This window comes from Ambystoma mexicanum, chromosome 6q (genome assembly GCF_040938575.1).
Source record: "Ambystoma mexicanum isolate Mex_15411 chromosome 6q, UKY_AmexF1_1, whole genome shotgun sequence".
NCBI lineage: Eukaryota > Metazoa > Chordata > Amphibia > Caudata > Ambystomatidae > Ambystoma > Ambystoma mexicanum.
Window position 1 is genome coordinate 1,078,753,363 of NC_090937.1, and position 24,976 is coordinate 1,078,778,338.

The 24,976-nt window shown below is 42.8% G+C and overlaps 1 protein-coding gene across 1 annotated transcript in view; it reads right to left on the minus strand.

The window, feature by feature from the left end:
* Nucleotides 1-4,878: 4,878 nt before the first annotated feature.
* Nucleotides 4,879-24,976, minus strand: part of EXOC1L (exocyst complex component 1 like) — a 419,337-nt gene continuing 399,239 nt past the window's right edge. The window contains exon 3 of the mRNA XM_069631626.1: nt 4,879-6,041. Within this exon, the coding sequence (XP_069487727.1) occupies nt 5,778-6,041 (264 nt within the window). The 3' untranslated portion in view covers nt 4,879-5,777. The remainder of the gene's footprint in view (nt 6,042-24,976) is intronic.

Genomic DNA, 24,976 nt, shown 5'->3' on the forward strand with positions numbered 1-24,976 from the left:
GCACAAAAGGTGCTTGAAATCCCATAACCCAGAAACAAGTAGCCAAACGTGCCCGTACATCTTGTAAGAAAAAATTCATTCGAAACTTATCAACTCTGCCGTCTCTTTCCCTATTTAAGCGGCCGGAGAAAGGATTGGACGGACAATTAAAACCTAAATCGGCTCTGGTGAAAAAGTTACCATCCCAGCCAAACGCCAAAAGAGCTAGAAAAGCTTCTACTAGCGACAATGATTCAAGTTATGACGCATCATTGGAGTTATGTGAGTATTCAACATACTCTATAGACGATGATGACATCGACGACAGTGTTGGCACTGTAGCAGTACCAAAGTCAATTGCCAAAAGAAATGGTAAAGAACGCATGAAGCGGCCGACCGAGTCAAACATGAATTTAACCAGCCCTGGCGTGCAATTAACCACGAAAGTCGTAAAGGCTCCTCCCATATCGATTGCCACCAAAGAGAGCTTAGGGTTAAATGCGATTAAAGGAGGGGTGGAAGCTCTCCCAATTCCCCTGTGGGGTAAATTAAATCCAAAACTAACAAGTGCACAAATTGAAAAACTTGATAACAGAGTAAACATGTCCAGCAAAAATCGATCTGACAGAACACGTAAAGGCATATGGAAAATCCAAATCAAAAATGCTCTGCCAGAATAGAAAGAGGTAAATTTAAACCAAAGGAACATTCTAAATCTGCTGCAGTGTATCTCAATGCTGCGTGCAACAAAATCGGAAGACATAGCAGTTGTTGAATACATGTCTGAGGATTTTTCGGACTGGGTAAATTTACATCTACACTCTCGTGCCCTCAAGGCGGCCATACTGGATGCCGCGGATGACCTCTTGTTCTTCGGCTTCGAAGTAATAAGTGCTGATGCTTGTGATGAGGTTAGTCCACACCTATCACCAGTGGAACAAACCGAAAATGAAAAAAGAAGGAAAGTTCTGTGGGACCACATGAGTATTAAACACACACCCTGCACAAAAACTGCAAAACAACAGGACTATTAGCTAAGAGCGGATAGCAGAGAAGAAAATAACCAGCTGCCATCCTGGAACACTCGCGGCTTTAAACATCTGTTTGATGGAAAGTGGCATTTCCCGATGGAATTGTCAATTATATGTTTACAGGAAACATGGCTGCGCGAGTGCCCTGGTTGTGATGGATACACAGTCCTTCTGAATCCTGCTGGAAAAAACCTTTTCGGTCGTCCCTTCGCTGGCTTGGTTACAATGATCAAGAATAATAATGATTGGACGATCATATCCTCTGTAAATCTGAACATGTTCGTACAAGTAACAAAGATTCAGATTAAACGATCTTCTCCATTTAGGAATCAAGTGTTATTGATTGTCAACATCTACTGGAATACTGCAATGATCTCGCAATCAAAGTTCATTGGAGCCGTACTGTCGGAGGTTGACAAGTGTTTTCTAGCAGATGACGATCCGGAAATTATAATATGTGGTGATTTCAACTATGCCTGGTTAAATATGCCAACAACTAAATGCGATGAAGATGGTATAATGATTAATGGTAAATTGCAGGATTGAGGTGTCAGATGGATAAAAGAAATGGCATTAAGAGAGTGCTCAATGCTGAACGGAGCAACCCGTGGTGATATTCCTCCTGGCTTTACTTGGAAACGTGGCGTGAGCAAAAAGACCCTTGATTACATTTGGGTGTCCAAAAATTTGTTAGCAACAGTCTCTTCATTTGAAATAAAAAAGACTGACAAGAGTGACCATGGTGCAATGCTGTTAAGCTGGGAAAAAGCAACAAAATCAGCCTCATCCAAGTATCTTGAGAGCGTAACAATAAATAACGGAGCGAACAGGCTGCGCATGAGTGCACCTCGGTTGCTAATGTTGACAAAGAACCCTGGGAAAGCGCCCTCAATAACTACAAGGATAAATTACCCCGTGTTAATGCACTACTTTAAAGGGAGGAATACAATCCACAAAGGGTTTGCAACTGAAGTAAAACATCCTTTCAATGCAACCATAAGTCGGGAAAAGAAAAGGCTACGGGATGATATAAGGCTCCTGAACAAAGTCGATCCTGGAAGTGCTCCCACCAAAATAAAATCTAGACGCGAGAAATATCGTAACTGGATTAAATCCTTTAATTTTTTGCGAATGCAGTCTCACGCTGAACAGATGCTAAAACTGATTATTTTGAAGGACAGCAGACACATTTGGGAGATAATCAACACTGGTAGCTTGAATCACACCTATTCAATGGCGAATGGTGTGAATGGGGCCAGCTGGGTTGCTCACTTTTCCGCTGTTTTTGATGATTTCAATTGCATTGTGGTACCCTCGACATTAATAACCACTGCAAGATGGAATGTATAAGATTCTATGGAAGACATCGAATTGGCAAACATGAAGTTAAAGGCTTCTAGGGCTGCAGGCCCCGATGGTATCTCAAATGTGATGCTAAAATCCCATAAGACTCTATGGGCCAATATGATGAGATCTTTGTTTGGATGAATTTCGCACGAAAAAATCCTGCCGGTTTCATGGTTAAGAGCAGTGGTGGTTCCAATATTCAAAAGGGGAAATGGGGACGATGCTAACAACTATCGCCCGATTGCCCTTTTGGACACAATCGGTAAGGTCTTTGGTGCCTTTCTGCAAAAGCGGCTGTCTAATTGGGCAACTGAGATTGCCGTGAGCGATCCCAGGCAAACAGGATTTACCAAAGGAGTAGGAGTTGAATTAAATCTGGTCCTCCTAAACTGTTTAAAACTTGATGCCCTGAAGAGCAAGAAAATGCTGTACTTTGCCTTTATAGACCTGAGCCAGGCATTTGACAGCATAAATCGTAACCTCCTATGGAAAAAACTAAATGACTGGAATTGCCCAAGTGATTTGCTGGAGCCCTTGATTGCCCTCCACTCAAATACGTCCTTTAGAGTAAGGTTAAATCAGCAGGGTGATTTGTCAGATGAAATAGCCACAAAAAGGGGTGTGAAGCAAGGTTGCCCACTTGCTGCCCTACTTTTCAAACTCTTAATTTCAGACTTATCTCTGGCATTTAAAGACCAAAGGATTTTTCCGCCATTAGTAAAGGGCAACAAATAAGCTGGGTCATCTACGCTGACGACATCGTGCTCATGGACTCTACTCCAGTTGGGCTTCAGAGACTGCTGAATGTGTTTCAAAACTATTGCCTGCAAAACGACCTACAAATCAACTCCAAAAAGTCAAAGATAATAGTGATTGGACGTGGTTCTCAAGCACGTTCTCGTAAATTTTGCTGGCAAATAATGGATAAAAGACTAGAGATATCGAATAGCATCAGATATCTAGGAGTGCAATTTAATAATTATATTCGTGAGTGGGACTGGACACAAGACTTGGTGGCCCGTATGCAAATGTTTGCATTGCAAGGTGCCAAACTGCACGCAGCATATGGCAAATTCTCTTTTAAGCCAATTCTAACATTCTACCTGCAAAAAGTGACGCCTGCAATAACATTTGGGAGTGAATCTGGCTGGAATATCCCTCAGGTTTTGTGGAACAAGCTGGAAGGAAACTTCTGGCGAAAAGCCCTAAGGCTGCCAAAAAAATTTGCAATGGCAGCGATACGTTACGAGTTATGCACTGATTCACTCTACGGTACTGTCCTGTGGAAATCCATCTCCACTCTGAGAAAAATGATGCTGAAACACGCTTCAACACCATATGAAATTTTGCATACAGTCTCAGAGCACCCTTCTGCTGGTTTGGTAAACAAGTGGAAGGCTAAGCTGTTTTGCATATTACACAATGCCGATGTTTCTCTCGAGACCGTAATCTTGCGACCGCAAGTGGCAAAAAAGAAATTGCGCCAACAAAATTGGATAGTAAATGAGGAGGCTAGAAACAAATTGGCTTCTTCCTTAGACCTTGGAAGCGCCTTGAACAAACTGGACATTTTGCCAAAGTACCTAGATAGATTCCCATCAAGCGATCACAGGAACATTTTAGGAGAAAACGTGCATTCACAGGGTAAAATCGACTACTCTGAAGGGCAACACGATATTAAAGGGATAAGAAAAACGATCTGATTATTTCATAAAGTAAAAAGAAATCTCCCAAATGCACTTCCTGTCCCACTGCATCCCACTCAAGCTGCTTTGCTCTGCAAGATTCGGGTCATCTTACCTCAGCGTTCTTTTCGCAGGCACCTTCCCATAGCGGACACCAGAGGTGTGATCCCCATAAAGAGCATGAACACAGGGGGCAAGGATCGGCGCATCATGCATACCAACTTCAGGATTAGCTGCAAAATGAATGCCTCTGTAAAATGAGCCAGCCTACAGCCTTGTCTTCCTGGCCACCATCTGCAGTGCTCACCTACCAGCATTTACACAAACTGATCACGTCTGAAGAGCACAGAGACCCAAGGGCCCCTGGACATGCCATAAAGGCTTGAGAAATAATGCTGCATTCTAAAAGCCATTACCAGGCAGTAACGAAGGTAATAATAGACCCGAGGCAAAGTGAAGGCCTATAACGGTGGCCAAGGGTGATTACCACTAGGCAATGGCCCAAAGGAGGGCGCATTATTGCTATTAGAGCATTTCACCCATTGAGGCAAGAATGATCTGTTTTAAAACAAGGAACTACAAAGTAGAAACAATGGAATGTTGGGACAGGAAACTTACTGCAACCATTATTGACCCCGCCAGTGATTGCAATGGAACTGCTAACATTTCAATGTTCTGATTTTAATTTTCTGCAGGCCTCTCTTTTTCAGAATGTGAAATGTATCACGTGGTGGACATACAGGAAATGTTGAAATACAGACTTGTTGCCTCTTGATGTGGGTCCGAAGAAGTGTTCCATTGCAAGTTTTACATTAAAAGCATAGCAAGGACATATGTAAACATCAGACCTTTATTTGTATTAGGTACATACTACACAACACCATTTTAAGAATGCAATTGTGGCTTGTATCACATATTGGCAATATTTATGATAAGCTTGAACTCCTAACACTACAAAGGGTGTCTTGTTTAATTTGCCTGAGAGAAAGTTTGGTCGAGTATTTAAGGCTGTAGGTTTGGAGTGTTGAGTTCCTGAGTTCTACAAACAGCTCTCTGTTGACACCCATTGTGGCCATGGGCAATTCCCCTTGCCTCATTCTTACAACTTTACCTGGTTTGCGCCAAGAAATGTGCGCTGCTGGTATGAAATGGAATTTAAAACATTTTTTATTCTAGGCAAAAAATAATAATCTTCTGCTGCTGCCTTTGTCCTCAATGACACACAGGAACACACAGCCTTCCCGATCTTTACACAGTATGGCCCGCTGAGGCCAGAGCGCTGTGTTGCCTGATCCAACGAAGCACAAACACAGTCCAATGGAAAAAGCACTTTTCTCTTTTAAGGCATTTTTGCAGGTGTGTGTCATTGCTGCAAGCAGGCAAATCTACTATAGTTTCATGGAATCTAGGCCATCCAGCTTTTAGCGTCTAATTTATGGGGTGAGGGATCTTGCGAGCTATTGGGATAACCTATTTCTAAAAAAAAATTTCTACATACATTACAATGCAATCTCATATATGTGATATTGTTCAAGGAAGCAGCAGAAGGAGGCCAAGGCAAAGACTACAACCTAAAATGCGTACCCTGAAAATGACCGACCAATATCAAAGAAACCCCTTCAGTTTGAAATGACATGCCCTCATGCCATCTTGTTTCCGGTTGTCAATGACGCTTTGCTATCCAGTTTGTTTTGCCTACATCTTACAATGGTAGCAGAAAATCATATCGACTTCATCAAGGCATTGGACAAAGAGACAGGCATAAGAGGTTAGATGCGTAGAAACAGATCCTCATTAGTACTAAACAGTCTCCGTTGTTTGAAGACCAGATTGCATCACTGTTGATGTAAGACAGGTCGAAGTTCACCACCTGTATCTCCCTTTTAATGTACATATTGTTCAGCTTGATTAGACTTCGAGTGAAGGAATATTTTGATGCGCAGCTGTAGGCTTCCCATTTGAATATTTTCTCAAAGTGCATTTCAAAATGGGCGTTGTCCTATAGAAAAGGAAACAAAATCAGTTGGAAAGGTTATATTTAAACATGGCAAACATTTTTTATTGTACACAGCTCTGTATTGTCTCAGGCATGATTGGGCATGGCGTTGGGATTGGTGTGATGTAAATGTGGCCCCTCCCCAATTACTGACGAGCAGTCCAGCCATCAAATCAGACATGCATTGGCAAAACGAAAAGGCCCGACTTTGCAAATGTAAACAGTAATATTTTTTTGTATAGCCCCTACAGGATGAAAAGGCATACGATGTAAATTTGGAAAGTCAGGTCTCTTGACCTTGACACTTCTTGTTTTTGGTTTTCCTCCTCATGGAACACAAGAGCTAAGCGTCTATGGCATTTCATTACAAGGCTGCACTGCAAAAAGAGTCCCTCCCTCTGCAAGTGCTGAATGCTTTATTTCATCCCCATTAATATCAAATGATACACAAGTCAGTTGTGAAATCAGAGCACTTTTCTATTTCTATTTCTATTAAGCTAATTGTCTAATTGTGCTGTTACTTCAATTGATTGCTTATAGTTTGGACAGGGTTTATGAATAGAGACAGCATTGTATGGCATTTCAACCTAAGCAAAACCATGATCCATGTCAACCCCATGTTATGCAGTTTACTAGAATATCAAAAGTCACTTCTAATTTGTGAATCATTTCAGCATGTGGTTAACTAGTTGGCATTCTGCTCACTATAATTGCATTGTTTATGGTGCAACCGAAGGAAATGTGTTTTGAAACACATTTAGAATGAAGGGCATCCAGTGAAAATGTTGGCAAAACACATGTAGCCCGTGAAAAAGTCGTGATGAAAATACCTCTGCAGTGAAAAAGTTCCCAAGCAAAACGTAATTGAAAAAAAAAACAGCTGAAAAGTAGCCAACAATGTAGTGCTGCTAGTGTATTTGTTATGGTTAAAGAGGGTTCTGTGGTCTTGTGATTGCCTGGTTTAGGGGTTACAGTAAATATTTTGGATAGAATTAAGGCAGGAGTTAGGGTCGGGGTTGTTTCAGGGCTGGCGATGTTAGGGTTTGATTAGTCGTTAGGGAAGACTAAGTGTGAGGGTAAGTGTTCGAGTAGGGGTTATGGTAAGACTAGGGCTAATAGTGTAATGATTTGGGTAAGGGTTAAAGAAAGGGATCTGGAAGTTGGGGAGGGTTGGTGATGTTGGCGTAGGATAGGAGTTAGGATAAACTTAGTGGTCAGAGCAAAGTAAGCATTAGGGTAATTGTTAGAGTAGCAGCTAGGTTAATGCTAAGGTTAGTATTAGAGCAAGGGTTTCGGTTAGGGCAAGGAATATGTCATTTGTGGTGAGGTGGTGATGAGGTTTAAGTTAGTTTCACTGTTCATTTTCCATTGATTTTGTATTGAGTAAATTGCAATTAAAATGCTTTAGCGTGCTGAAGGGTTAGTGTTCTGTAAGAGATCAGGGTAGTAATTCGAGTTAGGGGAAGGTTTAGGAACGAAGTTTGGGTGCTTGTGGAGGTTTTGTTAAAGGTTTGGGTCATTGTTAGGGTTACAGCCTTGTGCCTTTGTGTATTTAGACATTGCTTTTTTTGGTCACCTTATTTCTGGCAACATTTCCACACTTTGCATTGATTTTATTGAATGACTTCATTTTATTATAAAACAACTTTTTGCTGGCTACGTTTTTACATAACTACATTTCTTTGGGGACAATTTCCCATAGAAATGAATGAAGTTGTGTTAACCTCTTTTAATTCACATTTCTTTTGTTTAATCTCTGAAATTTGTAGAAAAACCAACCATAGGAAAGCCTAATTTAACTGTACAAATCCAGTGACTTAGAGGACCATTTATCAACACGGGCCAAATGTTGTGCACCATAATAATGCAGAGATTCATATAACATATTGTTACATTATGTGTCACACAGCTCAATGCTAAATTCTACAAAGCAGTAATGTGAATCATTCAACATGTATCATTTGTGTATTGTATCACTATGCACTGAAGCTGGAAGCTAACACACAAGGAAAGCTCACCCTGAATAGAAACATTGCCACAGAACTGGTACACACAAATTGCAATACCTTTGTGAGGTACATGCTGTCATTTCTAGATTGAGCTTGTGAAATTATTGTGTTGGTTAATATGAAATGGCCCAATTAAAGACACTGGGCCTCATTACACGGTAGGCGGTAAACCATGGCGCTATTAGCACCATGGTTCATGCCGGTAATTTACCGGTACCGCCTTGGAGGAAAGGGGAATTACCGCCCTATTCCAAGGTTGGGAAGGCAGTAATTCCTCCTTCCTCCATTGCCCTTCCCCATTCCCATTTTTGCCCCATAGGGCATAATGGGAATGGGGAAGGCGCTAATTACGGTACCGCAAATTGCGGTACCGTAATTAGCACCAAGGTCCCTTTGCGGGTTGGATTTTTAACGCCTGCACAAAGCAGGCGTTAAATTCCCCAACCCGCAAAGGGACCTCGTAGTAAGGCGGTAAGGATTTACCGGTACCGGTAAAATACGGGTACGGTAAACCCTTATCGCCTGCCGTGTAATGAGGCCCACTATCTGCAGAGCAGCTTGTTGTTATGAATTGGGATCCTCCCCATTTTGATCTTCACCCACACTTTAGTACAGCATAAATGCGAAAAACATCAGCATTACCTAGGAGCATGGAATCAAAAGAAGCTGTTTATGTCTGCAGGCAGCAATTGTTTAGCCAACTTAGCACAGTAGCAGTGGTACAAAATGTCAGGCGCTATGGTAGAGGTTTATACATACATACATCATAGATGACTTGATCGAAATAAAGTATCCTCTACATACGTCTGAAAGAGGTCTGGCACAGAGCTAAAACTCTTGCTAGAATAACCTAAAAATGTATATCAACAGTATATTTTGGATTACCTTTTCTTAGAAAATTTGCTAAAACAATAGATTTCAAAAAGGCAGTTCTAATAGGGAAGTAGTGATGTTTCACATTACTGGAGGGTCACCCTCCTCCCGAGCATAAACAGCTATCTGTCAAGGTGAAGACTGGAAAGTAGTTTTCAGTCCACGCAGGTTTCTCCAAGTATAGATCGCAGTTCACACCTCCTCCCTCCAAAAGAATGCCACAGAGTAAGGTAGTGTAGATGCTGCACATTGTTGGCAAAAATGAATCTGCGGGTTTAAAGTACAGACTGCAAACTCCCATTCATGAAACCTGCTAGAAAGAGTCACCAAAGCCATGCCTACTGCTCAGAACAAGCATAGAACACCTTCCTTAAACCCAAGCACACCACGGCTCCAGAGATAAACCTAGTCCTAACACATCCCATACAGTGCGGTTTACACGCTTAAGAATAAGACAATCAAGAACAGTGTACCTACCTCTCTATTTTCATCATGCTCAAACAATCTAGATAAACACATGTATTATCATTAGAGAATGTAATAATGTAAACGTTATTTACTTCACAGAATAAAATTGGGCTCCTTACACTTGCCGATTCAGCTCACCAAGGTGGTCCATTTGCACATTTTAGAGACCTGTGGTAATCCTGTTGGTATGCTTGTATAACAATTTATGTTAAACCTCAGTGAGTTCTGATGTAAGATTATCAACACAGTATCTCAACACTGGCAGGTCATAATGGGCGCAAGAAAAACAAATGTTTAATAAATAGCAAAAAGACAGAAAAGCTTACTTTGGAAAGAGCTGGTCTGGCGGTGACTCCTCTTTAGGCCTATTGAGATGGATTGATTATTGTTAATAAGACACTGTTATCTAATTGTTCTCTCTGGTTAGTCGCGTCTTGTCTGAAAAGCGGGTATAGCCAGAAACCGCTAAGCATTGCTAGGTTGGGGTTTCTCAAAACTGCGCAGTCTTGAGAAACCCCAACCTGTTTAATAAATAGCCTTGCGCTATTTATTTAGTACCTTTGGGGTATTTCCACCCCGGGATAAGTGAACTGCATCTGGCTAAAGGTTAGGCCCACAGTTGCAGGAATATTATTATTTTTTTTAAAATTTATTTGCATTTAATCTATTTAGATTTTTACAAAGACCTTTTGATCCTGTTGGTAAGTATATTAGTGTTTTGACTGTGCGTTCTCTGCATGGACCAAGAAAGAAAAGTTCTGTATGTGAATAGAGTTCAGAAGGAGACCCAATATCTTCATCTTCTAACTAGAAAGGCTAGTCCGGTTGAGGTTGAGTGGCCTTCTCCAAGGCGATGTTTAGAAGTTTGGTCGCTGCTATTAGCCATCTAGGTTTGGGCTCCTGTAATGAGGCGGTTGTCGACGTAAGAGTTTATGAACAGGGGGCCGAGGAAAGCTTTTCTTTCTTGATTTATTGTCGGACAAGTCATCAAGTGGTGCCTAATTGATTCTGTAGATTGAGCATCTTTGCAGAGTCTGCATGCTTTTTGATGGGACGCTGTTCGAATTGCTAAGATTTCTTGAGTAGGTAGCAGGTTTAGACGGGCTTTCAATAAGGTTTTCATTAAAAGTTTACTTGGGTATTTTGTGCAATACCTCATAGGCTCTTTAAGTTTGTTGTAGACCGGTGGAAGATGGACTAGTAGTTTGTTCGAAACTGCTTTCTCATTTGTTTTTATCCAGTCTAGCCATTCCATTTTCGATTTTATTCTTAGTGGATTTTGAATTAGTTCTTCTTCAGAACAAGATATCTCTTGCAGTAAGAGCTTTTGTGTAAGGACCCAGTCGTCTAGGAATTTGTTGCTTCCTTTTGCGATTTCCACGGCAATCATGTGGTATATTTCAAGGCTCTCAGGATTCTGGATTTTTCAGAAGAGTTGGATGGTACTCTGGGAAAGTAGACCTAGTTCTCGTCTTATTGCTGCAACAAATACTGAAAGCACACTGTTGACTGGCAGGCAGAAAGGCCAGCCTTTAACCTTGAATTGCCAAACCCTCAAATATTGTCTGCAGAAAAAGCAAAATAAAAACAAATTGTGCCATGATTCCCATTAGGCTTCCTTTCGATTACAGGCGACAGATACACTAAAGTGCAGATTTGCTTAAACAGAGAGCTGCCATGGAGATGTTTCAGCATTTTGCAGCTGGGATGAAACTATGAACACATGAAAAACAAAACACCATTGCCAAAAGAATTAAATATATCTTATGATATAAAGACGAACCCTGATGGCGTGATGCAGAAGAAAATGTATATGTGATATGATGTCAAATATGAAAGCAGGCCCCACGTAAAAGAAAGAAATTGCGATGTTTAAAACCACTCGTTTTTGTTCATAAGAACTGACTTCAGCTTGACACCCAGAAGAGTCTTCCCCCACATCCGATCACAAAGGTCAAACCCCCCTTCATGTCTCTATCCGGAAACCTCTTTGTAGCCTCAGCAGAGCCAATAAGGGGTCAGAGCTAGCTTGTGCCTGGGAAGAGGTTTATTGGAATGAAAGGACCACCATTGAGTAAACGAAGATGCAGCTCATGGATTTTGAACTCTGTAAAATACTTGAAATTCAATTCAGTTTGTGGTATGGTCCTGTGATAACTGACAATTGAGAGGCACCAGAGAATATCACATGAGTTAGGGGGTGGATTTATTCCTCTCTGCTCAGGGAAGATAAGGGAACATTTGTTCAAACCCTTAGCCTTATAGAATGTTAAGTGTTTTATTGCAGACCAAGTCAACAGAGAACAGATGCCCAAGCAAACATCAAGGTTTTTGGAAGAAGAATGGTTTTATTAATCAAGTTAAAAATATGTATGTAATTAGAAGTCTCACATGTGATTATATGCAAAATCATATTTTACTCAAACCGGGGAACCGTAGTAGATACAGACATGGTTCAGGTGTCTTTGGATAGCACACGAAGAAAAGTATTGGTTGATAGAAATCCCTGCAAAATTCAACCTTGGGGAGTTATAAAATAGCGTGATTGTATCTCCCCAAAATACATTACAGATCAAAGAGCCAGGTACCTTCTAACTAATGAAACCAGATACTTGTCTGTAAAATGTTATGATTTGAATTTTGATCCTTTTTGGGAAATCACAAAAATCTGCTGTTCACACATGCAACCACGTGCCAACATCCGACATCAGACAGTTCATTGCAACCGGCTTGATCAGACCAATAAAAAATATGAATTGCGACCTGTATCTGTAAATTGAAGACAAACATGTTGAAGATTTTTTATCCATATCTGAGTTGGTCAGAAGTGCCATTAGTGCCAATAGATGGGTGGAGCAAGAACTCCCAGAAATGGGGTCTAGTGACAGACTAACCAATAATGGGATATGGGGCTGATGTCACGGCTTAACAGTGGCCATTGTGGCACCAGTGGAGGAGGGGGTGGCCATTGAAAATTGCCACTACATTTTTGGATGACTGCTCTCAGCGGTCTAGTTATTTTTCCAAGATGGCATCCCCCAGTCCTGACATGCAATTTAGTTGTTCCGATGGCTCAGAGCAGCGCGTTGCAACCCTCTGGTGATCTGTTTATTTTGTTAGAGGGTTTATGCTGCCTTTCCCGTTAACTGCCTTTCTTTTGAAATTTTATTGAGTTTTGTCCTGTTTTGCTCCAGCCTTTCTACAACTTCATGTCCTTTTTTTGTTTGTGTTTTTTGTCTGCTTTACTTATTTTTGCCCTTTCTCTATTTTTTACTGCCATTTTTGTGTTGTATTTTTCCTGGAATCCTTCCTTGCCTTGAACATCTCATCTTCTATTCACTTAACATCATCTTTTACTACTGGAGCCATTCACCACTTAAGGTTTTTCTGTGCCACTGGCTTTTCCCCTTAATTTGGCCTTCCTATCATATCAGACTTACACGGTGGCAGCTGCTCAGGATCGAACTTTTCTCTTCCTTGACCGCCTTCACACCCAAAAGAAGGGATTCAGGAACTTAAGAAACCTGGTAAGAAAGAAACATACATCTGAAAGTAAAATTGAAGACAGCAGTTATATATGTGAGAGGGGAGCCTTGTGTCGGGGGAGGAACAAGAGATGCCCCATTCAGAGTATCAACCAATGAGCTGGCACCTCATTATTTAGATATTTTGGGGTGTGGTTAGGAGCTTTTAAAACTAAATGCACAGTGGGAAAAGGGGAGAGGCTGACTAACCGAGGAGAACCACAATTTCAAGGGAGACAGAAGGAGATGGATAAGACACGGAGAAAGGTGGACTAAAATCTGGAGGGATCCAGGAGAGAGGCAGAGGCTGGCACATCCATAACCGGAGACCAGGAGAGGCAAACAGATGGATTGATGCTGGAGGCCAGCCATAAATGAGTCTGGAGAGGCAGTTTAACCAGGTCCCTATGCTTCCCATGAGATGACCCAGGAGACCTGATGACTTTTCCTGAGCATAAACCCAGAGTGATTTAAAGTAAGTACATAAGACAAACCATTGGTGGAGATCTGTTTGAATTACTATCTTACCCTTATTGATCGGTAGGCATACAGAAGTAGATCCCTAGCATTTTCTTTATAATTAATCATTTAATTAATTCTCACATAGTTATTTCGGGAAAAATGGAAATCTCCAACATCTATCCAAGTAATGATAACGATATAGGGGTTAATTACAGGTCGAGCAGTGACCGTACCAGTGATACCGGCGGGTTGCTGCCAGACCCATACATTTTAACCAGCGCCTGACTTCCCTGTGCCACTGGGGGATTACAACCCTGGTGGCCCGGAAAGACAGGCGCCGGTAAATTGTAAGTCCCCATTCCCATAGAGTCCAACAGGACTCTGTGGTAGTGGGGACCATAGAAGCACCAGCACTGTTGCTGACGGTGCCAGTGCTTCCATGACGGTCTTCCTACCGTGGCCGCTGTGCCCGACAGGGTCTGATCCGAGTCCCATAGGACTCTATGGAACTGGGGACCACGGAAAGACCAGCACCATTGCTAACAGTGCCAGTGCTTCTGTGATGGTCTGCCTACCGTGGCCGCTGTGCCCGGCAGGGTTGGGCACGGTGGCTCCGGCAGGCAGACCTGTAGTATGCCAGTCTGGAAACAACAGTGTTGGTAAGCTTACCGGCTCCTTTGTTTCCAGACCGGCATACTTGGAATGAGCTCCATAGTCCTTTAAAGTAAATGTGTAACCCTACACTATTCTTTCCAACCCCACAAATCCCATGGTAAACTGAATCCCTGGGTCTGTGCTGTGCAGAAAAGTGCCTTCATGCTTAAGCAAAGTGAAAATAGCTAGTTAAAAGCATACTCTAGAGACAGAGGGAACAAGGTACTAAAAATGGAATGAGAACAACGGGCATCTTGGCCATTCATATAAAAAGAAGGGGCAAATTGGAGGGAAACCTCTTGATTATTAATATCTACTGGCAACAGGACCATAGCCCACTCCAACAGTTTCTGAGCAATTTAGCATCTCTGGTGGAGGCATGGAGGATTACATTTCTGGAAGGGTTTATACGGCTTGCAGGGGATACCAACTCCCACACAGTGATAGTAAATTGAAACGGGGAGCGGGCGGGCATAAATTTGCAGAGGACTGGGGTTTCTTTATATTGAATGACCCGTTTAGAGATGTTCGACAACAGGCTTGACGTTGCATAGAGGAGAACAGAGTTCGACAATTGACTTCATCTTTGTATCCTCAGGAATTCTTGGTAAATGTTTATCTTTTGATATTATCGAAACAGAATTTAGTGATCACAATATGTTGATCAAGAGATTTAAATGTTTACATGCTCCAAACCAATCTATCAGAGCACAGGCATTGACTGTTATTTGTACTACCAGTAGAATTAAATGGAGCAATCCTAACATCCAAGTAGTTAATAAGCAATTGAAAGGCATCATGATTAACACCGAGATGGTGTCAAAGGTCAATTTATGTGTAGTACAAAATATGGGGCTAGTGTTTGATAGGCCTTGGTGAAATATACTTAGAAGTAATGAATACTGGCCATTGAAGAAACATGAACATAGATCGGATGGGAAATTTAGCTGCAGGTAAATACATTTAATTAAAAGCAATGCAAGTCCACAAAAGAGTGCTCTAAGATGATTAGGTTGGAAAAACAAAGATAAGAATTGGATGAGAAATGATCAGTACCAAGTGTCTCAAAATGAAGGGGAAGCTATGCTATCTACACTATTACAGAAACAAGATGTAAACTTTTGGGTACTGGTTAATAGTCTGGAGATGGGACAGGATAATGTTCAAAATATCCCTATCCTTAAAGACATATGGGCAACCCACTTTTTGTAACTATAGGGCTCTCAGGAGGGCCTTCTATGTCGCAAGGTGGTGGTGAAGAAAGAATCATGGGTACTAAACTTTGCAGTATAGTACATGGAAAATGCTCTCAGGAGCACTAGCGGGTGGCGAGCATGTGGTTCGCACCAACTGTCGAACAAGCTTTTCAAGGATGATCCCGCTATGTGGGCCAGTGTGCTTTTCTTTGCTGTTTAAGGATATAATGCAAAGGGAAATAGCCCCTGTAACCTCGAAGAATGCATTCATTATTCCCATATATAAAAACGGTAATTGATCAGTACCAACTAATTACAGGCCAATAGGATTACTTTATGCGGACTAAGATTTTCAGCAGCCTGGTACTAAAAGGCCTTGAAGCCTGGATAGATCGTAAGGGTACATTGAATGCCAACCAGAAATTCTCCAGAAGAGGAATCTGGACGGACTGTAATGGTCTAGTCATGTCCTGCATACAGAAATCATCATGGTTAAAACACGCCTCAGTAACCTATATGGCATCGCTGGATCTGTCCATGGCCTATGAAATGGTGTCTAGGAACACACTTAGGCAGCCAGTCCTAAATGTATACCGTTAGCAGCCATTGGCTGGGAACTAGGCTCGCAGTCCCCAAGAGTTGTTTGGCACCAGTTAGCACTTTTTGGGAAATTGCTCTGCTCTAAAGAGGACCTGTTTCATACCCTTTTTGGTAAGGCAGGCTCTTGAGGGGGAATCACCTGTTGGATGAATGTATGAGGTATTGTCAGAATTTATTAGATGATATTGACTCATCCATAAAAACGCTGCAGTCTGACTATCAGGACTGATTGGATTAATACAGGTGACTGCACAAACACTGACTCTATGGGCACATGATGGACATTTTAAAGAAGGCCTGATTGGTGGAGCAATATCTGTACAGCTTCCCTAATGCTGTTTATAGAAATGACTTCATGAGGTTCCGACTCAATGTGTTAAACACAGGAGGTCTTGGAGTCACCAATGTGCCGGTTTTGTAAGAATTGTGCGAAAATAAAAAATCTAAAACACCTTTTAGTCAAATGCCCCAGGCTGGTGAAACTTAGAATGAACTCCTTTGATACTAAAAAGCGATGGATGCCCATGCTGGACAGCAGTTTAATCATCATGAATTTGTCAGAGGTGAGAAATTCTTTTTTATTTTTTATTTTATATGATTTACAAAGAAAAACCTTTACAACATTCAATAATAAGAACATGTAAAATAGAACTAATTATTGCGCATTATTACACAATATCACATAACCTAACACTTATAAAAACCAATTAAAAACCATTGAATACATCTCAGTTCATCACATAATCACATGAACCAGTGAAAAAAATAAAACACCTTACAGGATTTTTAAAACGAATATTTCATCCATTTAAAATTTCTTAATCATAAGCAAATTCATACTCTACTTTATTTACAAAAAAACCCCACCCAATTATAACATTTCCTGTTCATTGTATGAATCCATTGACTTAACAAATGACGCAATCGCTATGTCCTCTGATAAATTCTGAATATTAATACAACGGGACCATATATAGTCATCATCACCATCAACTCCCCATTTAGTCAATTTGGCCATATGAGCCAATCTTTCGCTACAAAGTGAAGGACAAGCTAATAGTAGGTGCCTCGCTGTTTTAATTTCTCCCTCCCGCTTACAAAATCGGCAGATTTAATCTTCTAGACTAATCAGTTTCCTGCGTAGTAGCACTTCACGGGTAGGCAAAATATTCCAATGTAATTTTAAAAGAGTGGTGCGATAACATAGATTCGGAAACTAAGAGACTGGGTGAGATAACCCCACATCTCTTATGATACCACTGTAAATGACTCAAGGAGGGACAGGAATGGAACCTATCTGTGGTTGTACTACAGTCTTTCTCATATTGCACTCTTTTAACCCTTTTGGGATTAGTAACCAGAGTCTCTCTATCCATCAAGAGATTTCTCAGGGTCTGATCTCATATGTCCAGAATTATATTCAAGAACACGTTAGAATATTGTGCTAAACCAGACTTGTCCAACAATTTACCCAGCTCTACCTAGAGCATATTCAGCAGAGGATCAATCATACTACGAAAAAGGGATATTAGTCTCCATGTCAGCCGGGCCTACAATGATACTATTCTTAGTTCAAATCTAATAGCCGCTGCCAGAATAGAATTGGGTAACTTAAGCGTCCGTCTCCACCGCCTCCGCAAACGTTTCCCACAATTTCACCAAGTCATGATAATGTAATTCCATCCCATAAATGAGTTTAGGCACAGCCTTGCCTTAATAGAAGCAGACCGCTGATGTGATGGAAAACCACACAAATGTATGCTCTAGTTTACTCATTTGGTTGGCCAGAACTGTTGCTTTCTGACTGAGGAAGGTGTGAATTCCAATACCTGAATGCTGAGCCAGGAGGGGAGATAGCTAAAGTACTGTAAACTGTGTTGATAAAGGGGTTCGCAATGCAAATTGTGGATATGATTAAAAAAGAGTGTAAACATTGATGCTTTTTATGCTAATGTGTTTTTTTGTTTCACTTCTCGACAGCATATTTCAGATTAATAGCTTTTCCTTTACATTAATCTTTCTTTTTTCTTTATATGCTAGGAAAAGTGTTGATATGCTGTGTTTGATTTCCCTTTCTTTTTATTGCTGTAAAATTCGAAGTTTATTTGGTGGATTGATTTTCGATTGTAAAGGTTTGAATTGTTTTTGATAAATCTTTGTTTTAAACCAACTACAATAAAAACATTTTTTTTTTTAAAGGATGAGAACATTTTCAATGTATAGTGGCAAAGGAAAAGGGTTTGGTCATCTGTTGAAAAGAGTCTGTAAAGTAATGTTGTTTTGCCAGAATCTTGCTAGAAGGGGTGTCAATTTATTTTGCCCAATAGAAAAGTGTTCAGTTAATGTTAAAGGACATTTGTACTGCACACTATCACCACCGGAGTGGTCCCCTGGCGCTCTGAAAAGGGAATGGGGGTGAGTTAATGGGAGTAAGCGGGAAAAGTGCAAGAGAGCATTGATGTGCCGTTGGCAGCCTCAACACTTAACACGGTTCGCTGCACTTGGGGTGTTTTCCTGGCATGTAGATGTTGTGTGCTGTTGTGCAAGTCTATGTGCGATTTGTTTTGTTGTTGCAGTGTAGTGAAGTTTGTGCAGTTTGTTGTGGTATAGGGTTGTGGTTGTGTTAGTTTAGAGTTTGAGAGGTGTATGCAGAGAGGTGAAATTGTTAGTGGGTTGGGTTGGTTATTGGCACCGCTGTTTAGAAGTGATGTGCTAGATTTCCACGTTCTCACTAGATGTGGCGTGTGAATATCTCTGCATTTCAATCTAGATCGGTACTGGCTAATATTCACAATCCTTTGTATATGTGACGCCCACCAACATTTAACAACTGTATCAAAATGTGGCACTGGTCCACCTTCGAAAATCCTGTCTATATGTGAAGCAAGCTAGTGTTAGTATCCCCGATTCAGTCTAGATGAGGAACTGGCTAACATTCGTTATTCTATTTGGATGTGGCAGTGGCCGACATTCGGAATCCTATCTAGTTGTGACGCAGGCTATTGTTCACAGTCTTATTAAAGTGTGGTACATGTTAACATTTGCAATTCTGTTCAAGTCGGGCACTTGCCAACATTCACTATTCCATCTGAGTGTGGCATTTGCTAACCTTGATAATCCTATCTAGATGTGACTCAGGGCAATGTTTGGGGTTCCATCAAAGCGTCATACGCTATCCACAATTCCATCTAAGTTTAGGGTATGCTAACATTCACAAATCCATCTAAGTGTGGCATATGCTAACTATCACAATTCCATCTAAGTGTGGCATATGCTGACATGCACGAACCTATCCAGATGCGACGCAGGCCAATGTTCACGATTCCATCTAAGTGTGGCACATGCTGGCATTTACAAATTCCATCTAAGTATGGCACATGATGACATTCATAATCCTATCTAGATGCGACGCAGGCTAATGGTCACGATCCTATCTAGATGCGACGCAGGCTAATGTTCACAATTCCATCTAAGTGTGGGGTCTAATTGTATTTAAATTAGACCTCATACAAAGTATATTGTAAAGCACAATTGTACTGTGAGGTACTAGGGTGCTGCATTAATTATCCTTACATTAGGGGTATTCTTATGAGTGGACCGAGTCTCTGAAGTATTCTTTGGAACACGGTTTTCTTTTTACTTGTTAACAGGGGGGTCTTGAAATCGAGTCGAATTGAAACCTGTACATCTGGTTGTGTCTCATATGTTATGAGAATTACAGTTATAATTAAAACGAAATGGGGGTTTCACCTTGTTTGTATGTAGAGTGAGGTTTTGTCAGGAAAGAAGGAAATAAAGATGCTGTGCCACAGAATGAGGTGGCATGCACTCTGATAACTGTGGTGGTCGGGGGGGCCGCTGGTGTCATGCGGGCCCCTCCGGGCGTATGGGCCCTGCGCGCTGCAACGCCGCGCAGGAAACAGACACGGAGACGTCTGCTTGCTCCGGCGCTCCGGCTCCAACTGCCGGGCGCCGCCTTTATTCTTAACTGCGCATGCGCCGGCTTGTATGCCGCGCATGCGCATTCTGTGTACCACGTACACAACAATAACTATAGTGTGATCATGATTTTATTTATTTATTAATACATCTATATTCTTTCTGCACATCCGCCTGGCAGTTGGCTTCTATACTCTGGAAGGGGCGGGGATGCACTTTGGTATTATATCAGTCAAAAGCTGAGTTGATCAAGAATCCAAATGTTTTCAATTGGTCTGGTGCTCTTGACCGGGGGTGGGCGGCCAAAATCCCCGATTAATTGTTGCCCCATAAATATCTCCTACACACTCCAATAATCTGTTCTTTCTGTCAGTGTCCTGAGGGCTCGAAGGACACTGCTAGCAAGGCAGCTACACTAGAATCACTGACACAGGCAAGGCAGCCCAGTGGATTGAGCACCTATCACAGAGACATGTGTTACACCTATATGCCATATACTAAAATGCGGAGTGATTCCGACAGAAGTAATATAGGGGCCAGTACTTCCAGCACGACCCCATCTGACCAATAACCACCATTTTTTCAGGGAAGGGGCAGACGAGGAAGGAACAGACAGCAAGGAGTGTTGAGAATGACGACACGGAAATGGAACTCCAGACAACAACCGGAATGGTAATACCCATCTTTAACCAGACTGACTATGTACTGTCCGTTCATGAAATCAGTGTCCTTAGTAAAGGTCTTAGTTTCGTTCCCATGACCAAGCGGACTATTTTCAAAGCAGAGGTCGAGTTGAAAAAATTCTTTAGGTCACTACGTTTAAAATACTTTTTACGGGATTCAAGTATGGGCCCCCGTAAAAAAGCAAGTGCCACAGGCTTAAAACCTCCTTCCATCCTTCTACCCTCAACAGCGATGGTCTGCCCAGCTATTGTAGCTTTTGAAAATACAACACTCATTGTGATAATTTAAGCAAAGTAGAAAGAGCTGTGCTCAAAACTTTACGAAACAACACCTCTTTTGTAGTGAAAGTTGCAGACAAAGGGGGAGGGATTGTTTTGTGGTCACGGGAAGCCTATAATGCTGAGGCCTGCAGACATCTTAATAATCTTATTTTCTATAAAATATTGGACAATTATCCAACACAGAAGCTCAGGGAAGAAATCAAGAGTTTGACAGCTCATGCTTTCATACAAGGCTGGATAGACACTGAGGAAAAAACGTTCTTCACAAGGTCATACCCCACCACACCAGCATTTTACATCTTGCCCAAGGTGCATAAGAATAGTGTAACACCACCAGGCAGACCTATTGTTTCAGCAATCGGCTCAATTTTGGAGCCTTTATCCATCTATTCTGACTTCTCTCTGAGACCATTCGCTAGAAAGATTAAGGGCATCATTACGAGATTCGTAGTAATGGAAAAACGATGCTGGTAAGGGAATACCGGCACCGCATACCACTCCGGCCTATTATGAGTCAACAACCCGGTATCAGCACCACCGCTTAGACCATGCTCCCCTGTACCGGCATGCGCGCGGGCACGCAGCACTACGGGCCGGCAATAACCGGATGCCACTAACAGGAGGACATCACAAGGTACACGGACAAGCAACTACCGGCATCACAAAGGCGGTAATAAGGGAAACCGCGATGCAGCCATCACCGGCATCGCGTACCACCCGCTAACAGCAATTTGCAGTGTTCCCAACTGTCACAGGTGCAGACAATCAGCACAGTTGGAGGCAATGGAGTCTGCCCCAGCACAAAAGGAGCACACCCACACACCACACCCCCTCCCACACTAAAATGATTCCACTTGCAGTTGCGATATTGGGGCTGGAGGACATGCTTGCATTGCTACACCATGAGCAACAACTACAACAGACATCACAGAGGAGACGCAGGAGGCGAATAGGGGTGAGACAGGCGCAGCAAGTCCCACCAGTGCTGCCAGTGGTACCACGTAGGCAGGCTCCAATCCCTCGCATCAGAGCCAGTCCTTTCAACCTAACCCCTGAGCAGATCCACACCCTGTACCGCCTGGACCGGGACACCATCACGACTATTGTAGACATGATACACAACATCGTCAGCCTGATTGAAATACGCACCGCCATCCCCTCTCTACTGAAGGTAGTGTCTGTGCTCCACTTCCTGGCCACAGGCACCTACCAGTACACAGTGGGGCAGATTCATAGGAATATCACAACCTTTTTTTCACGCATGCTGAACCAAGTGCCAGATGCCCTCCTGAAGCACTCAAGCGACTACATATCCCTACCACGGACTGCCCAGGAGATCTGACACAAAAATTGGCTTCCATGCACTGGCAGGCATGCCGAATTGTATCGGTGCCCTCGACTGCACCCATGTGGAATTGGTGGTCCCACATGCCATGGAGGTGGCGTAACGGAATCGTAAGCTATACCACTCCGTCAATGTGCAGATGGTATGTGACTCCAGCAAGTTCATCACACATTGATGTGCCCGATATCCCGGATCAACTCATGATTCAATGGTCCAGCGGAACTCCACGCTACCACGCTACATGAAGCGACATGCTGGATGGCTGCTTGGTAAGTTGCATGACAGGCACATGACAGTGTAATTGGTGGTGGGGGGGACGATGCACACACCACCCGGGTGTGATTGGGGTGGTGACTGGACAATGCTCATACTGCAAAACACTGTGCCCAAAAGCATCCCAAACTGAACATGACACTTAAACCGCATAGAAATGATGGAAGCTGCACACCAAAGACAATATGCCTGATTTGCAACCAGCCCACATCCCACAACACGTCCACTGGACATCACCAGACCTTACCCTCTGTAACACAATGCAGCAACATGCTGTGAGTATGCACAATGTAAATGAACGCAGCAAAACCCAACGCAAGACATGCATCCATGAGCGCGCACAAATCAATTCCACCAAGGGAATACACTGCTTGTCACTTGCCCACCGCCACAGTAGCGCTGCATGTCACCATGGGAATAATAAGCGCTGAATGACTAATCATGATGAGACTTGTGCCAATGCTGCTAGTAAAAAAAAACATACAAACCACTAAACATCACATAGATGATAGCAAATACAGCGGTAGGCATCCACAGTGCATGAACACCAGCAAGGAAGTGGACACCCTGCATCATCTGGACGAGACAACCCACACCTGTAGACCATGGGACAGCACACATTGTGGCAAGTTAAAATGTGTGCATACATCCAGGACATGTGCATGTGAACAACAAATATCTGCAGGCATGAGAGTGATAAGTACAGGTGTCATGTTAGGAATTGACTCACACATACCTTATTTTGCACCCATGCAAGTGATGCTATCCCTTGAAGCTGTGGCTCCTCACCCCTGTCTGGAACCAGCAGAACAGGCACGAAGAGGACTACAATCGGGCCCATACCCGTACCCGTGTGGTGATTGAGCAGACCTTTGGCCTGTTGAAGGCACGGTTTCGCTGCCTCAGCAGGTCGGGTGGGGCACTCCTGTACGGGCATGAGAAGGTGGCCAAGATCATCATGGCTTGTGCCATGCTGCACAACATGTGCATCTGACAGAACATGCCTCTGCCCCATGACATTGAACAGCAACCACCAGGAGAGGATGAAGATGATGAAGAAGAAGGGGTTGCAGATCAGCCAGGTGGCGATGCACAGGAGGGACATGCTGTGCACCAATCTGTGATAGGCCAATATTTCTAAGACACTTGGATGCAGAGGGTGCCATGGATGTGGGATGTTGAATATTCACTGAATACCTTTGTAGAGCAGCATACAATCGCATGTAATTGTGATTAATAATAAACGCAATCAATCAATCAGGACCGGAGGCAGGTGCGTGGTAACTGGTCTTTAATCAAACATGAACCGCCTAATTGGCGGTAACCCCGCCTCCTTAATCACGTGGGACGCAGCCCACGAGCAACTGCAATAAACAGAGGACTGCTCCTATGAACAAATAACAATAATAATAAAAGTAGGATATTACATCTCCCCTCTCCTTGAATAAATACTTCAACACTGTTCAATCGAACTCTTCAATCCATCTTGTGGGTCTGCGGATGACCCTCTTGGATGGGCTGTGCGCCAGTGGGACCAGTTTCACTGGAGTGCCGTCACTGTCACTGCCACTATCATCAGCGTCTCTTTCCACTTCATGATATTCAGAGTCCTTATCTGACAAATCATCTGTCAGTGTCATTGAGGTGATGACAGGGGTGTCCGTGCTGTTGAAAGCCTTGAAAAAGGATGAATTCCTGGTGATTGTGCCATGGGGGCTAGCAGCCGTTACCATCAACCCTTGGATGTGAGTCACTGTCATGGGGTCTGGCTTGAAGGCAGGCATGTCCTTAGTGACTTGGTTTTGTCGTACTAATACCTGGTCACCAATGGGAATGGTGCTAGGTCTGGCCCTTCTTCTGGCATCTGCGTATTCCTTCATTTTGTCCTTGCTTTCTTGGTCCTTGCTTCTGGCATTCTGTATGTGCGTGGAATCATCCTTGGTTCGTGCATAGTGGGGAAGCCTTGTTCTGATGACACGTCCGAACATTAGCATTGATGGGCATTCGCCGGTTGAGCTATGCGGTGTATTCCGATATTCTCGTAGTAACGTGCAGGTGGCTTGCATGAATGACCCGTTTGTGATGGAACAGATCTGGAGCGTGCGTTTAAGGTTTCCCATGAAACGTTCCACCATTCCATTTGCCTGTGGGCACAGTGGTGTGACCTTGTGATGTTGGAAGCCTAGGTGTTCTGCGAACATAGCAAAGTCATGGCTCGTGAAGGGAGGCCCGTTATCAGATTTGACTCGTGAGGGGATGCCGTAGTCAGCAAAAGTTTGGTCCAGCGCAGGTATGCCGGCTTGAGTACTGGTCGAGTGAATCAAATGTACTTCTGGGAATCGCGACATTTCATCGATGATCACCAGCACATATTTGCCGTTTGCCAGCGGCCCAAACATATCCACTGCTACCACATCCCACACCTGCAGAGGCATCTCAGATGTTTTAAGTGGCTCGGGGAATGTGCGCAGAGCCACCGCCTGACAGGGTAAGCATTTCCTTAGTAGTTGTTCCACCCGTTCGTCTATGGATGGGAACCATACCTTCGTTCTTAGTTGTCTCTTGGTTGAGACTATTCCTCTGTGTCCGGCATGGGCGATATCTAGTACCTGGTCTTGCAGGGTTGCCGG